At 45.8% G+C, this 17,354-nt stretch overlaps 1 protein-coding gene across 2 annotated transcripts in view; it reads left to right on the top strand.

Moving 5' to 3' along the window:
- The window catches only part of LOC144772334 (uncharacterized), a 151,971-nt gene that overhangs the window by 9,463 nt on the left and 125,154 nt on the right, over positions 1-17,354 (top strand). For both annotated transcript variants that reach the window (XM_078656577.1, XM_078656576.1), the window contains exon 2: positions 10,205-10,331. In XM_078656577.1, the coding sequence (XP_078512703.1) occupies positions 10,205-10,331 (127 nt within the window). The remainder of the gene's footprint in view (positions 1-10,204; positions 10,332-17,354) is intronic.

Raw genomic sequence — 17,354 nt, 5'->3', positions numbered from 1 at the left:
GCCTGGCACTTGGCACTATAAATTTTCAATAGCTCCACTGGTACCCTCCTCCCCAATCTCTGGGAGAAGCTCATCAGGGCCGCTATGGATCTTCTGAACAAATGGCATCTTGTCTCTACTGCTGGCTTCCATGTCAGTCTTTCGTCTATCATGATTCCAAGGTATGGGTACTGGGGAGTTACCTCTAGTTTTTGGTTGTCGAGAAAGATGTATTTTACTCCTTTTTTCCTAGTACCTGATATCATGACTAACGTTTTTTTGACGTTCACTTGTAGATCGAGACCGCCCATAAAGGTCGTATATCTATTCAGAGAATTCTGCAGTTCGCGCGGTGTGCGCGCGAGAATGACAGCATCATCCGCATAGAGCAGAGCGGGAATCAGGCGCTGTTTTACACGTGGGAGGTCCTGGGCCCCCCTCAACATCTCTGGCTCCAGGCCATTGGTGTACAATGAGAAAAGAAAGGGGGCCAGGACACACCCTTGCCTGACTCCACGCTCTACTCCGAAAGATGCCGTCAGCTCTCCATTCAAGCCAAAGCGCACTCTTGCCGAGGCTCTAGAGTAGAGTTCCCTCAGAAAATCTAAAAGGGGGGAGTCCACTCCCATTTGCCTTAAGACCGTCCATAGCTTTGCGTGCGAAACGCAATCAAAAGCTGCGGACAGGTCTGCGCAATTTGTGATTACCTGCCTAATGTGATTTATGCATCATGTGTAAAACGTCTGGCCTATACCTCTGAATGTGTCTTCATGCATCATGTGTAAAGCTTCTTGCCTATACCTCTGAATGTGTCTTCATGCATCATGTGTAAAGCTTCTTGCCTATACCTCTGAATATGTCTTCATGCATCATGTGTAAAGCTTCTGGCCTATACCTCTGAATGTGTTTTTCATGCTTAGGAGGTTGTTTTTCCTAGTATAGGTTATGCTACTGAGTTTATGATTCCTTGCGTGATATTTGCCTAAGGTATTTAGGATTGCGTAGGTGGTACTTACCTTTTACCAGTGGTTACTGGTTGTGTGCTACATTTGTTATTTGGTGCTACAGTTATTATACGTGGTAAGTGTTATTCCTACAAAGTGCTATTTCTACCAAGTGCTAGTTCTAAAAGTGCTTATTCCTGACAGTGGCCCAGGTGGCCCTGTCCCATGTACTTAATCCCCTGTAAATTCTGCCCGTGCCTATGGCACATTGTAAAGTGTTAGTTTATTATCTAATGTGTTTGGTATAATACAAAGGCTATTTTTATATATAACCTATTGCGGTTTTCAGCATCCTCCGCTCGTCGTTCCAGCACCTGTATACGGTCAAGCGCATCTACCAAACGCCCCTCCATGGATTTATGCTCCGGCACTATCTCCTGTAGTATGACCTCCGCACTCTTGACCCTGTCCTTTAATTTGTCGTGGTCCGCCCGCAGAAGCCCCAATCCTGTCGCCACTTGAGCTATGTCCTCCCGCAGGGCGTCTTTCGTGGCTGTGATGGCCTCCAAGATACGGTCCTGCAGCTGCTGTAGATCCGTTGGGCTTTGCCCCGATTCATCTGGCGCCTCAGAGCTGGCGGCCCCCTCCATTCTCCCCTTAGGTTTTCCCATCGTGTGCTTGTACCTTTCGCCACTCGACCACGTCCCTCCTCGCAACTTTCTATGAGGGAGTCTGTTTACGCTGCTCCGTACAATGTTCCCTCGGTAGATGCTTCGCTCAGGACACTAGGTTCACCAGTATGAGCTCTTTTAGCCGTCCCTAGTTTACGTTGACTCTTAGTTCAGTGGCACTAGCCAGCGCCCAATGCCTTAATGACTGTCCCGCACCCTGTTGTGTCGGCTTCCTGGGTCCAGGGGTCCCCCTCAACTCCAGCTCAAGCAGCTTTCCGCCTCCGGGTCCGGCCAGCCTCGGTGCTATGCCCAACTCCTCTAGCCTTTCCTGGCTGATATCCCGTCCGGGCCCAGTGATGCACCAATCACCACGTAATGTCTGCTTCATGCACCTTTAAAACTCACCGTGGCCCCAAATGGTCGTCAAGGGCTAATTCTTGCCGCTGTTTGGTACGAAGCGTTCTCTATCTCCCGGGACATCCAGCGTTTTCCGAGCCCGAAGTTCAGTGATAGTGCTCTACTGTATAGCCCCAAGGCTTCACCCGCCAACAATGCCACCCCTTGCTTCGTTATGTTCGTGTAGATCCTCGTTGGGGGCTCTCTGCATATCGTCCGTCCGCCCGGAGGCTCATCCGCTGCTAGCTCCGTCAGCGATCACCCCCCGGTACAGCTTCTGTACAGTGCTGCCCAACTTTTCACACGGGGCTTCGTGCACCCCCAGGCCAGCCAGTGTACTCTTCTTTCAAACTCCCGGTAGCGCTTGGGGTCTCAGTGCAGCCCGGTCTTCGTGCCCCCTCCCGATGCTCCCGCAAGAGTCGCTCCTCACCCGTTGCCTGCCGGTCTCTGCCCTTCCGCCCGTGGCTCTCCCAGGCTCGCGACTCTCCTGCGGTCGATCGTTAGGAGATCCTCACTCCCAGTAGGTGGTTATTTCCCTTTCACCGCAGTCAGGCCCAGGTCAGGGTTACCACAGTTCGCTGTGTCGTCAGTCCTCTCGTTCTACTTATACCATCGGGTTCCCCACTCATCCGCTATTTTGCAGGGCGGCCGCCATCTTGTGAGCTCCCATAGTAGAATCGGCAGCTCGCGACTGGCCCTTCCCGTGGGAGTAGGGGTTATTGATGCAGCCCTCTTCGCTGGTGTCGATCGGGGGGCCCCGGGCGGCGCCGCTAGTTCTTCCGATGCGTCTCGGTGGGGTTACTGCGCACCGCTGGATCTCAGCGTCGCCGGCTCCGAGTGCCGTCTGCCATCTTGGGGCCAGAGCGCCCGATGTTCCTTTTTATTGCCGATCGTATTTACAGGCGTTGTAGCGGCATTATTCCCGGTTCCTGGGGTTCCGCCTCCCTTCCGACGTTTCTTTTGAGCCGGATGTCTCGGCACACGGTGGAATCAGTGCCGTATTCAGGATCACATCGGGGATCGGGCGCGGAGCTCCGGGCTCACGCTGCCATTCCCCACGGCATCCAAGCCACGCCCCCCAAGCTACCATCTCCCTTGTTCTGTCCAAACTCGATTACACCAATAGCCTCTACCACGGATCACCTTTAATGACCATGAAAAGACTACAACGGATTCAGAACTCGGCTGCCAGACTACTCTTGCGTATCACCCACAAAGCAATACGTGGAATAGGACCACTCTTCAGCAGGAATAAAATCACCAAACACATTCAACAAAGGAACCTACTCTCTAAAGGGGCATCTCGCCTCAAAATCCATGGGTGGCACATCCTTCTCTGTTCAAGCAGCCAAACTATGGAACTCTTTACCCCCAACATAAGATCCACCGACAACCACCTAATCTTCAGAAAACTACTCAAGAATAGGCTCTCCCTCACATAAGCACCATAAGCAAACAGAAATTTACAGCATATCTCTCTGTATACAAGCATTTATTTTCACTATAGATATGTACCTATCTTTGTGCATTGCTTTGTATAAACATGTAGAATAATTATGTTGTTGTAAGTAAATAAATACATATCTAAAATAAAAAAATCATCTTTAGTCTGCATGTACTTATTTCCATTGTGCAGCTATGCGCCTTCAATGTACTTGGATCTGTGTGTCTGTTACCTTTCTGCTGAAAAAGCATATCCAATGCACTATCCTATTTCTCATCCTGTACCTCTATCAATATCTTTAATCTATATATACTTTCCTCCTCTATGCATATATACACTTTCAATGTACTTATGGAACTCTATATTTAGCCCTTTCTTGTAATTTAGCATTTCAAATGCACTACCCTATTTCTCAGCCTATACTTCTCTCAATATAGCCTCTGGCCCAACCTTCTGACTCATCTCAAACTTATTTCTACTACTATTTCCAAAGCACTACCCTATCTCTCACTCTATACATATATCAATATGTCCTCTACATCCACTCTCTCATTTATCCCAAACCGCATACCACTACTATGATCCCCAAAATAACCCTTTCTAGACTCTCTCCTACTCTACCCCTACTTGCATCATCTGGCACCTCTTTTTACTATACCAATCCCCCAAAACAAACCTTTATAAACTCTTTCCTCTGACTCTTCCCCTCAAAAACCCCTTTTACATATCCCTCCACTATCGTTTTCAATCCAAATAACAGATTAACATGTTCACTTCTAAATTCCCATATTCCACTACACTAATTCACCTCTAATCCTTTATGGGTTCCAGAGTAGCGTGCTACTCGCCAATGAAGTGCCTCAAAACCCCATCAAGGGGTAGCAAGCGTTATATAAATACAAACCTCTTTCCCTCTTCTATCCTGCAACCTACCCTTCTCTATCCAAATAACTGAATAACATATCCACCACTCAAATTACGACACCTCTTCAGGGGTAGTATGCGCTGCATAAATGCAATTACAATACAATACAATATTTGTACATTTTAAGATGGCTACTGCCCTGTGCTTTAATATAAGAGTACTTATGGTAACCTGGGAATCCCAAAATATTAGTGCTAGAGAGGCGAATACCAGAATGATCAAAATCTATTACTTTCTTAAACTCCTCCCCTTCCAATATTAAAGATCCTCTGAAGCCTCTATGGGGATGGATGGCCATAAATGTTGTCGTACTTGCGATAATTGCCAATCTGTGATCTAGGCAGAATATGTGAAACTTACTCAAGAGGTTCTCTAGGCCCTTATTTTTTATTTGATACTAATGAAGTATTGGTATTTTGGTTCCCTCTAGAACCGGGTAGTCGTTATCAAAACACAAAAGGTAATCGATGCAGCCATTTATAATCAGCAGGAATAACATGCGGGCGAGGACGCATCCTTGCATCCTTCTGCAACCTTTAAGGGATCTATATTTTCCCCGTTTATACTCCATCTAACTTGTGCAAAACTATCACGGTGGAGCCTAGCAGGTACTTCGAGGTGTGAGAGGGGATGCCCTAGGTCACCTAGTGTGCACCTAGGGTCTATGTCAAATGCCGACTTGAGGTCAACAAAAGCGATAGAGGCTACCCCTTTTTATGTCTAATTCTTTCTACCTTATTAATTGGAACCTAAACACTTTGTTGACTGTCCTAATTTTGGGATGAAATCCAGCCTGAAACTGTGCTAAGATTTTATTTTCTTCGACCTAGGTAAGGAGCTGATCCAATAAAAGCTTACAAATGATTTATTGCCTTGAATCAATAAGACTAATTTGGCGTAGTTCAGACTTTGGTCCTTACTTATGTATAGGTATGAGCTCCACCCCTTTCCATGAGGTTGGAGTCTCACCTCCTGCTAAGATGGCATTGAAGACGCCTGTAAGGTAAGGTGCCCAAATTACTGGTTCGGTCTTAAAGAGGTCCACCCGTATTCCATCTAATAAGGGAGCCTTTGCTGCTTTCTGAGACCTAATTTCCACAGTCACGTCTGCCACTGTGAATACCCATCCATCTTTAAGTGCATCTGGTTCAAAAGTAGACTTGCAGGAAATGGGGATGTGCATTACACAGAGGAATCAGAGTTCGCAATGGTCAGAGGAAAGCTACTATATAAAGATTTAAAATGATTCACCCAGTCGTGTGGACGAATGTGTGATTTTGACTACATCCTTTTTGTCTTGGTGCCATGTGCGAGAAAGCTACCTAGTCCCCTGAGTGCGTTGTAGACAAAATGTCACTCTAAATTACTCTATCCCCTATGGATTTTGCGTGTTTTAAGCCTAGGTTGTAGTCTTCTCTCGCTGACTTTGTAGATAACTTAGTAGCCTGTGATGTGGAAGTGTGCATTCTACTAGACACACTGGTGCAGGGTCACCCTTGGTCCACGGGTTCAAACAAGTAGGGAGAATCAACACTGGAGTTCTAATCAGATCGTTTATTACAACTCATGAGCGGGGTCCTCGTCCAACAAGCACCTAGAGATACTCAAGGAGGAAGCGCACGGAGCAATGATTACACTGGTTTTTATAGGAAAAGATCACAAACAGGGGACGCCACATGGTGTAAATAGAGCTTGAGAAAGGCACCCAAAATGAGGAAATACAAACACCAACAGCCTTGGTGGTTAAGCAACTTTTGAGTCTTGGAGCTGCATAACAAGATACGCTATCTGTATAAACTTTATTCAGGACTTACCCATTGTCTGGAGACTCTGAGCAGACGCCAGCTGTTCCTTTTGTGCTGACTCTGCATGTATACACAGCCTGCAATACCCCAATCTAGATTATTTACAAATGTTTGTGCGGGTGAGGTGTCAAGGATAGAACCGGGGCTTGAAAGGAGGTAAGAGGTCAAATGGATGACGCATAGCTCAATTAAAAAACAAGAAGGATCAGATTTTATATTTCAACAGTGCACTCTTTTAAGAGCACTAACGGGATTGCTCTTGGCTGGCCTACAAGCCCTGTCATACCATGTAGGGTCTGCCTTCTTGGGGAGGTTAAGAAAAGAAACTCCTTCTGAATTTTTCAAACCATTTGAAGTGGACATCCATTATCAAGTCGGGTGCTACCTCTGAGTTAGCCATGTAGGACAAAAGGAGAACTAGATCTTGGTATAGTGAGGCATAATTGGACTCATTGTCCTTCATGCTCTCCCACTTAATTCTCCTCAGATTATTACTGACTGAAAGGACACCCAGAGGCAGGTGAGGAGTCCTACTCCCTTCGCAACTTCCACAAAGGGAGAGGCGAAGAGGCAAGTGGCCACTCATATCTAGACAGGACTTCCATATCAACAAGATTGCCCCAGAGTTGGACATCTAGTAAAATGTAATCAGTACAGCTCTGGTGCATATTCCTTTTAAAGATGGGATGCTATCTGATTTAGTTCTACTGTTACAAGCCATCAAACGGAAACTCTTACAAAGATCCAGCATTTGCAAGGCTAAGCGAGGTTAACAATGCGCTTGAAATTTGGGCAATACCCCAGTATTGATCTTCCTTCCCTGCTACTTTATTATAGAGTGCCAATGGTTATGTTATGTTATGTTAAGTGCTATTTGTAAAGCGCACTGACGCCGAAGCTTCCTGGCGCTGCTTGACAGAGTGAAAGAGAAACAAAAATTACAGAACCTAGCATAAGGATGGGAAAAGATGGGTCTTTAAGAGTTTCCTGAAGGAGAGGAGAGAGAGGGAGGATTTAATGGATAAGGGAAGGGAGTTCCAGAGAGTGGGGGCTAAGTGAGAGAAACGGCGACCGCCAAATTTCTTAGTTTTGTTTTTTGGGGTAATTAGTAGGTCATTACGGGCGGAACGAAGATTGCGTGTGGGGAGATAGGGTCGGATGCGGGAGTTGAGAAACCCTGGGCTGGGGCAATGAAGACATTTGAAAGTGAGGCAAGCCACCTTGAAGGCAACCCTTTGATTCATAGGGAGCCAATGAAGGCTGTGAAGCAAAGGTTTAGCAGATTGCCAACGAGGTAGTCCGTGGATCAGGCGAGCTGCCTGATTTTGGACGACCTGGAGGCGGTTTAGCAGATAAAGTGGGAGACCATGATAGATAGAATTAGAAAAATCAAGACGGGAGAGTACCAGTGAAGTAACAGATTGGGTGAGTGCCGCAGGGGGAAGAAGATGGCGACCTTTACGAATCCTCCGAAGCTGGAGCATGCATGATGAAATTACCGCTCCAACTTGGGCTTTGAGGGTAAGTTCAGCGTCAATAATTACGCCTAGACTTTTTATTGTTTTAGCTGGGGTGGGGGGGAACCAAGCTCCAGCGGCCAGAACTGAGGGCTGGTTCAAAGCATACGTTTAAATCTCCAGCCACAATCACAGCTGCTTCTTTCCGTGATAAGGTGGAAATGTAATCAATCAAAAGATGGAGGCCGGGGGAATCAGCTGATTTGTGAACACTCCTGCTATATACATTAAAAATAAGAATTTCTGTTTTATCAGAGGTGGAGATGTCAATGCCAAGCAGATCTGGACAATTGATAGTTAATTGGCTAACATGGTACCCCAACAAAATCTTAACCCAAAGTATCAGTCCACCAGAGGGTCTACCTGATTTAGACTTACGTACATGAAAGGATTTGTAGTCCTGCCTATATGAAGGGGGGTATTCCCAAATGTATTGAAATATGATAAAGTCCGCTGTTTCTATGTCCTCTTGAAAAAGCTTGCTGCCACGCCTGCAATGTTCCAAGAAATCATTGTCCGGTTATTCGTATGTGTAGGGAGCATTTCTGTGAGGACCTGATGTGTTGGACTCAACCGGCAGCTACCTCCCCTGCGTGCTATAAGCGTTCCTTAGAGTATCGTAGAGAACCTCCCTCTGGTTGTGCCTTCAGTGTATAGTAATGGGCCTTGGGCCCTCTGAAGTTGGGGCCCGCTATGATGTCCCCCGATTGCACTCTTCAACACACAAGCTGGTATTGAGCTGGGGGTGGTTTTAAGAGAACATACAGGTATGTCACTGGGGCAGGAATTTGAAGTTCAGTGCCCCATTCTTTAAAAGCAGCCCTTTTGGTCCGTACGGCCTTCCGCTAGGACATTCTTTTTCCGAAGGGATCTAAACAAACAACTGCAACAAATTCCCTCTGTTGAGGGTATCCATGGAGCCCTTCGGAAAGTATTGAGGAATAAAGAGCAGAACTTGATGAGAACTGTCCTCCTTGTTTCATATTTGGTGGTTAAGATCATGTCATGGTGCTTGGTTGGCAATAAACATCTGTTACTCGCCACCAAGATGCAGCATACTCCAGCCCCTCCTTCACTTGCACACTGGGATAACTCACTTTCGCCTCCTTTCAATTTGGCTCCTGATTTTCTCTACTGTGCTCGCCTTCTGATTTGATACTGGCATTATATAATGCAATCTTAACTTTAAGGCAAGCACCCTATTAATCTTATGTTTGACCTCACAACTGCAGGTTTGAACCCCAGCGCGTCTGCTCAGCCTTTCATCCTACTACAGGCTGACAAACTGATTAACATTCATTTGGTTGGCAATAAACATCTGTTATTCGGCACCAAGATGCAGCATAGTCTAGCCCTGCCTTCACTTGCACACTGGGATAAGTCACTTTCGCCTCCTTTCTGTTCGGCCGCTGATTTTCTATACTGTGCTCGCTTTCTGATTTGGTACTGATTTGGTACCCGCATTATATAATAAAAGCCAGCAGCGGCGGCGCACAGGCTGCCATCTGTTTTGGGTCAGGTTTCAGTTCCAGACCGTGCCGCTTTCATTAGAAGGCGCGTCCCCTCCACAAGAGTGGGCTTTCATTTTCTCTAAAACACTAAAGAACAGAAACTAAATCAATTACAGTGACATCTTACTTTTCAGCGGAATCGTCAGCACCGTCTAATGAGTGGGCCTTGGCCAACAAGCCTACCCTAGAAGGCAACAAGCAGCTGCTGCAGTAGTTAAAGCTCCTTAAAGGCCACTCATGTCTTGAGGAGGAAGGGGACGATCCTCGTGGGGTTTCAGTAAATAGCTAGATTGTGATGCTTAGCCATTAGTTGACCGGATAATCATGCTTCTGGTTACACTAAACAGAAGAGCATTAGCAATCAGCATTTTACCCTAACTGTTGTGGAGAAAAACCAAACATCTACAGCAGGTAGGCACAGCGTAACTCTACAGAGTGCATCTTTTCGCTCCCCCACCTCAGAAATCAGCAAGCACTTCTCCTTTCATTCCTTTTTATTTTTTGCATTATGTAGCGCAAAATGAAGGTATCAAAGCACTTTACATAAGTACTAGTTCCAGTACAGAAATCTACCCGGTGGGTTATAATGTGCTGCATGGCTAAACACTTATAAGGTCCCAAAGGTGAGACTTTTTAGCTAGGCCAATGCTTGTTGCTTCTATCTCCAATAGATGAATGACAAATCACAGTGGCAAGTCTGACAAAGACCATAAATAAATAAATAGTGACCTAGTTGTGAGGATTAACATCTGGTGTGACTTTGCTCTGCCAAAAAGAGTTCCCTTGTGGCATCTTAGCAGCTACAAATACAGCACTGGTCTGCATCTTTGATGGATCTTAAGTTGTGTTAATCTGGCACCGTATTGAATCATCATGCAGTACTTGTGTAAAGCACTAGCTGGAGAGAAGAAAACCCTGCGTTATTTGAACACATTATTTTTTCAAGGCATGATTAACCATGTTCATTATCTGACTCTAGCATTAATGTTTATGATTACTATCTTTCTTCCAGGCACTGCTCACATTCCAGGATGTTGTTGCTGGTTTCTCACAAGTGGAGTTTGAGCTTTTACAGAGCTGGCAGTCAGATCTTTATGCAAATCTGATGAACGAAATTCACCAAGTGTTCCTGTCACTCGGTAAATTCACCTTGTAATTTATAACATTTGAGCAGTATGAATTACTAGACAATTTGCTGGTTTATATGGTCACTGTGTACGATTTGCAAATGCTTTTTTTCTATAATTGAGTTCATTATTTAGACATACAAGATTTCAAGTGGACTGGCTACCTTATGACTTTCAGGGTTGAGCATGAATATGTGTCCTACTCTAATCACCTAGTTAGCTGTGACGTCAGACTTTATTCTGTGAAGTGGGATAAGTTAGACATCTGAGAGGGTGCAGTCAATAAACTGCCGTGGATACATCCTTCAATCTGTCTCAGAAGACTATTAAAAGCCAAGTGGCTGCATTTAAGATCTACACAAATTGTTGAAGACTTTGTATTGTGGTGAATGTACATGGCATGTATGATGGTGCTGAGTCTTGTACAGTTTGCTGAAAGTAGGATGTTGGAAATACTTGTTTTATTTTCTTCAACGACTTGTTACAATGTGAAGATCTTTAGAACTGTCAGGATGTGCATTTTAACTATTTAATCATGTATACATTTATTTAAATTTACTTATCATGTATACTAAACTTATTAGCTTCGAAAGGGGCATTCACGCATCCTGATTCCTGGTTGAATCGATCCTGGAACATTTCCTGTACAACAAATATTGCACTCATCTGCATCTTGGTTACAGGTGCAGGGCGGTGTAGTTTCTGAGGTGATCCTTTGAGGATGCAGTTTTTGAGGTGATCCTGGTTGGTTATTCTGTTGCAGGGTTACTGATTACTGGCCGCTACCTTTAATAGACAGCAAGTGGTGGATCTCTTGATCTGCAAAAGGGGGGTCCTTTGGCCTTTCCTGAAAGACAACAGTCAGAGAAGGCTGTGGAGTCCGACTCATTTTCCTACATTGAATTGAAAAAGACTGTAGACCCTCTTAAGATTGTATTGTTTTCAAGACTTATCTGACCACTAGCTCATCCTCATTTTCCAACAGTTAGTGTCGGGCTGCATGTTTATCCGTGTGTACTAGAAGTTACTTGATTCATTCATATATTCCTTTACGGAATCTTAATGGTAAATAAATCTAACTTCATGTGAAGACTCACCTACTTACATTTTATTTTGTTAACAAGTAATAAACCGATCAAATTGACCAACATTTGTTAGCCTTATGTGAAATAACAAGTGCATGCTATGATTTAGTAATGTGTCGAACCCCCTCTAGCATCAATGAAGTTTCCTATAAGAGGTTAACCAACTTTTCACATCACCTGGGAGGAATTCTGTCCCACTCCTCCTTACAAAACTGCTTCATGCCATTGATGTTTGAGGGCCTTCTTTTATGCACATCTGTGTGACTGTAAGTACACCACAGAATTTTATTATTTGATTTGATCTTTTGAAATTCCTAATTTAGTCCTTTTCAACCATGCATTAGCACATTTACTGGTAGTTTTTGGATCACCACCCTGCTGCATAATCCACTTTTGGTTAAACTGCTGCTCTTGAACATATAGAATGGCATTTTCTTCTAGAATGTACTGTTATAGAGAGACATTTACGGGCAACTCCTGGATTTGGGGGCATCCAGGCCTCAGTTCTCACCCCTTCCCTTAACAATGCTTGATGGTTGTTAAGACATTGTTATGGTGAAATGCAATGCTTAGTTTTCACTAAATAATAAGTAATTAGGTGGTGTCTCTGAGGACCTTTTAATTGTTTCTTCTGAACTTAGGCAAGGGAAGTTGCTACCATACAACTTTAGCTCCAGATGAACATTTTAAACTTGATTCCAGCTTACGCAAGAAGCTAGTGGAGTATTTCATGGATTTGGGAGATATGGCTCCATTTTACAGGTTAAATCACTAATATCCCCACTAATTGGGAAGGGTCAGAGAGGGGAATGGACAGTCTCTAGCAGCTAGTATACATATTAGGCGATCAGGTCAAAAGAGGGACTTATGTGCGAATGTTACGCTTTTATATATGGCCAGAAATATAGTAGATTTCACAAAAAATGTATTGCTAACCACCAACCACAAACCTTGGTGGCATGCTTCATCACTGGGCTGCCTCATTTGTCAAAAAGTATTATCGTGAGAAATGGGGTCCTTGATTACTGGGAATACTTTTTATGTGTGTGGGATCCAGGGATAGGTGTGGGGGGATAATAAAATCCCTGTAACCCTGCCACAAATACATTTTATTCTTTGAAGGGTAGAGGGATGGTTAAAAGCAAGTAGACATGCCTAGGAGAATTATTGCTCCTGCACATCCTTGGCCAACATGTCCTTTGCCTTTTAGTCTCCTAGGGGGTTCCCTGGCTTTCATTGTGACCGGAATCCCTATAATTGCTGATTAACCAGTCATACAGCATGCTGGATTCACACTGACCATTCATGCAGTCCAAGCTGGAATACACACTGTTTTCCATTGAGTGTTTGGTGAGGATAGTCTTGTAAGGATTTTGACGTAATTAAGCGCATATATACAAGACCACATTAAAGGGAAGCGAGATGCTGCAAGTCATGTCACTCCATGCATGTGTTCTGTGCTACAGCAAAATTAGTGCAATGGGACCCTGCAAGTCCCTCACAAACTCGTTCACCAAACACATGTGGGCTTTGTTAAGCAATAAGTCACATATCGCGCTTAGTGCATAATTGTGTCCATCACTGAAACACTCTTACCCTGACACTGCGTGAGTTAGAACCCCATGGAGGGAACACCCCAGGGTACCCTTGTAGTCACACACTTTAGTTGAAAGGGAAATCAAGTAACATCAATCGTTTAGCAGTTGTGGCGTTGTGAGAAGTTGGCCTGATATATGATGTTTCCAATTCTGGAACCACCTTGTATCAGTCCAAGCAACCCTTATGGTGTCTGGTTGTAAGTCAACCTTATTAGACAAGCTATCCTAGGGGTAGCATGGACTAAGCAGCCTTAAAGGCTTAACTTAAGAGGTCGTGTTAAGCGAGCTGTTTTACCACATACAATCCTGTAATATCAAATGAAAGGACACCACACAAGTATATATTATAAAAATATATGTATTTATTACTAAAAACAATCCCCAGTATTCTTTATGAATAAAGGGGCACACGCGGTAAATCAAAAGCACAGTATAACATACAAAGTTGCACAATTTTGGATGAGGCCAAGGGGCCACTCAAACCATATACTAAAAAAATGGTATAAGAGAGACCATTAAATCAGTGGTTAGGCCTAGGGCCTAGGGAATCGCTGGGAGCAGTCGGGACAAGCAATGCTGAAGTCGGGAAAAGCCCGCGGGATTCGGGTGCAGTGCTGAAAGCACAAGCATGCATCAATGTTAAGTCAATGGTGCGTAAAAGTTACACAAATAGAGTTTAAGGACACTTCCGCTGAACCTAGAGGAACAAAACTTAAGACACAGACCCTAGAGGTGTGTACCAGTGTGGGAACACCGGCGTTGCAATGTTACCTCACCCACAGGAAGTGGGTGCACAGGGTCGAAGTTGAGTCGGGTTTCGTCACGCTTGGTGCTTGAAGCTGAAAGGGCTGCAGGCGAGGTGAAGGAGAAGTGTCCGGTGGAGTCCAAGGGTGGACTCAAGTCGAAAAGTACCTGAAAGCAGAGGGGACAGAGTCTGGGTCACTCAGCAGTGACCAGGGTGGAACCAGGACGGAACCAGGCAATGTCGGGCGCAATCAGGTGGTTGTCGAGGAGCTTCTCTCCGCTGTCACGTGGGCTCTGGGGCATCTACGACGTCCAGGAGCGGGTCACGATCTGTCCCGCGCAGGCTCTCGCCGTCGGCGCTGTCGGCTTCAAGATTGGAGCAAACAACACTTGGCAAAAGCAATCCACGTGGAACTGGAAGATTGATTCTCACTCGGGCCAGGAAGGTCAGAGTGGGGGCTCCTTTTCAGGGGAGCTGGTGCAAATCTGGAGCAACCAGAATCACAAGTTGAATTTCAAGTTTCGTCGGCACAGGGGCCACAAGCCAGCTGGCAAGTGACCGGACCAACGCGTTGAGCCAAAAGAAGCAGAAGGGCCCCACGCAGCACTCGTCAAGTGTGGAGGGCTGAACTTCGGTGCAAGAGTGGCTTAGGGTTGGGGCTTCTCAAACCCCGTTGTACAGCTTCGAGGGTCACTCGTGGGCTGCACGGTCAGCGTCTCGTGGTCTTTCCAAGATGGCGTGCCCCACGCTTCCGGTCGCCTCCACGGGTCTCAGCTCTGCAGGGACTGTGGATCAGGCTGTTAGAAGGCAAGCAAGCTTGATCTCGTCGATCTCTGTCGCTCGAGTTCCGGCGGGAACTGCAACAAAGCAGACGTGGAGGTGCTGGATGGTGCCTGTTTGCACAGGGTGGTCACTCCTTGACCACAAGGGAGATTCTTCAGTCTTCTACGTTGAGTAGGATGTCGAAGGGTCCAGAGTTTCGTTTCTTATGTTTCATCAGGATAATCTGAAGTGCTTTGGCACTGCTCCCATTCTTATACCAATCTAGGGGGCTGGATTACCTGCTAGGTCCCCTCCTATGGGTGGGACCCAGGAAGTGGGTGGATACACCCCTTTCCTTTGATCCAGGCCGCGCTGGCACGAGGGCTGGAGTGCCCCAGAACCGGTTTGGCCGGATTATGCAAGGGGCAGCCTTGTGCTCCCCAGGCAGTGTCTGGTTTCTTTCAAACCTCCCTGCTACAATCCACTATCTCCTGTCTGGAGGGGTGTGACACCTCCCTGCGACAGGAAACCCTTTGTCCAGGCCCCTTTAGCTGAGTTTCGGTCAGCTTCAGGGGGTCAGACTTGTGTCTGTGGCAGAAGCATCCATTTTGTGGATCTGAGGACCCTTTAGAAATTAACCGCATTTAAGTAAAGTAACATGTCTTACCCCTCTAGAGGGGTGGAATGCCATCCCCGTCGCCAGAACGAGGGGATAGTATTCCAAATCGTATGACACCTTACACGACATGTTTTGATAATGCCAAACCAAAGTTGCTATATAACCGCGAGGATTATAATGCACTTAATAGTATATGGTATGGCATTATCCTGAAACAGCTTAGGGATTTGTTCCCGACGGCTGCAGATAGGCTCAGCTCATGCCAGAGCTCCATCTCACATTAAACCACGCACTCTGCCTCCAGGATTGATAAGGCCTTCCATAGGAGTGACTCACAGGTTTATATGTGTCCAGATATAGGTTTAGATATAGGTATACTATATCTAAGCAAGAGGTGATAACACCACCTTGCCCCAGCTGAGTGATCAGCCAGTTGTGTCAATTTAAGAACCAGCCAGGGGTGGCAAAAGATATGCTGCAGCCCCTGGTAGGCCTTGGTGGCACCTATGCCCTGAGCACCTATAGTGCATGGTACAGGGGCTGACAAGGAGTCCATTTCCAATTGTGGTATGTACCTATAGCACATGTATTAATAATTTAGAGAGAGAACAGCAGGCTGGGGGTCTGATTAGCAGGCCCACAGCCTCAGTAGTCGAAAACCAGTGAAGCAAAAAGCAAAAATTTGGGGTGACCATAGGATAGCAGACCCTACTCCTACAGGCGTTATGAGAGTCACCTGGAGTTGGGCTCAGAATACTCATATCATCAAAGCGATCACTTTTCTCTGTTTCTGTTATGCCATGTGTCACTTTCTAATGTTGAAAAGAAGACGTTGCATCATAGAAAAGTAAAACCCGCCTCATTGTCACAGGGTGATGCGTGCCCTGGCACAGATAATGAGACCCACTGCAAGGAGCATTGGAATGGTAGTTCAATCTGCTGTCCATGCACCACTGGCCACCAACAAACACTAATGATATAAAGGCGTTCTCAACAAAGAATGTGTATACTTAATTCACCAGCGATCAAAGCTACTATAAGGACTACAACAATGACAACCAGACAACAGACTTGGCTGACCTGTTAGACAGAACTAGCCCTCTATTGATAAAAGACTCTATTCTAGCATCTGAGACTTATTCTATTTGGCTAAAAACTGCTGTTACTAAGCCAGCTCTGGTCAAAACTATTAAATAACATAGAAATAGACCTTCTGCCCACCTGGTTCTCACCTCAGCTGAAGGAACTAAAACAAAAATGTAGAAGACAGGAGAAACTATGGAGGAAAAATTATTTGAGGGAAGAAACGATTGGATATAATGGATATATCCAAGACTATAAAAAGTTGTTTTAGAGAAAACTAAATATTTCTCAAAAAATATTTATTGAGCAAAGAACTTCAAGGAAATCCACAGCAAATTAAGCACCATTAGTAGGCCCTCAGTCTTCATCTCAGAATCTCCGGTCAAAAACACTTTCCGTAGCTTTCAGCTACTCAGAGGAAAGAGTAGCGAAACTATTACATCGCCCGAACACCAGGGACAGTGACAGCCACATTGAGAGTAGTCCAACTGTCCTGTTTGCCCCTCTGCAGTAGAAACAGAGACCCAGATTGGGTCCGTGACCACTGCCATCCGACACCTCAGAGCACCTATGCACCCGCGCTCCAGAGCCCGAGTCCAAAGGAGGTGACTGTGCCAACAGGGTCCCCAGACCCACAAAAGCCAAGCCCACGCTTTGGTTTACCCAGACTGGACTTCCAGTCGCTGCCTGCAGCTTCTTTTTGCAGGCCCCCTCCAACCGCAAGAAAGTCCTACACCGGATCAGACCCCACTGCACCCGAGCACCACAACCCGAGGAGAAGTGGACCAAGGATTTGCCTGTGTCCCTGTGGATGTCAAGGGTCGAGCTCCCCTGTGGGTTCCTCCAGACTTGACTAACGCTCCCTCCCCCGACACCCAGTCCCAGCTTGCAGCCTCTTTGTAACTGGACCGGTTTCCCATTACAGTGAATGGGACACCCAACGCCATAACAGACCTCGACACCCTGACGCCTCAGAGCCTCCCGAGGTGACCTGTTAGTGTGGCCTTGGACCTTGCCCTATACTCACCTCAAGTCCAGAAGAACAGTCCTGTAAGTCGCTGATAAGTGCCCAATTGTAATACATGGTTTTCCTCCGTAGGATAACATTGCCATTCCAGGAAATGCACTATGCCCATTTCTGAA

The sequence above is a fragment of the Lissotriton helveticus genome, chromosome 8 (assembly GCF_964261635.1).
Source record: "Lissotriton helveticus chromosome 8, aLisHel1.1, whole genome shotgun sequence".
Taxonomy (NCBI): Eukaryota; Metazoa; Chordata; class Amphibia; order Caudata; family Salamandridae; genus Lissotriton; species Lissotriton helveticus.
This window is presented reverse-complemented; position numbering and strand designations above follow the sequence as displayed.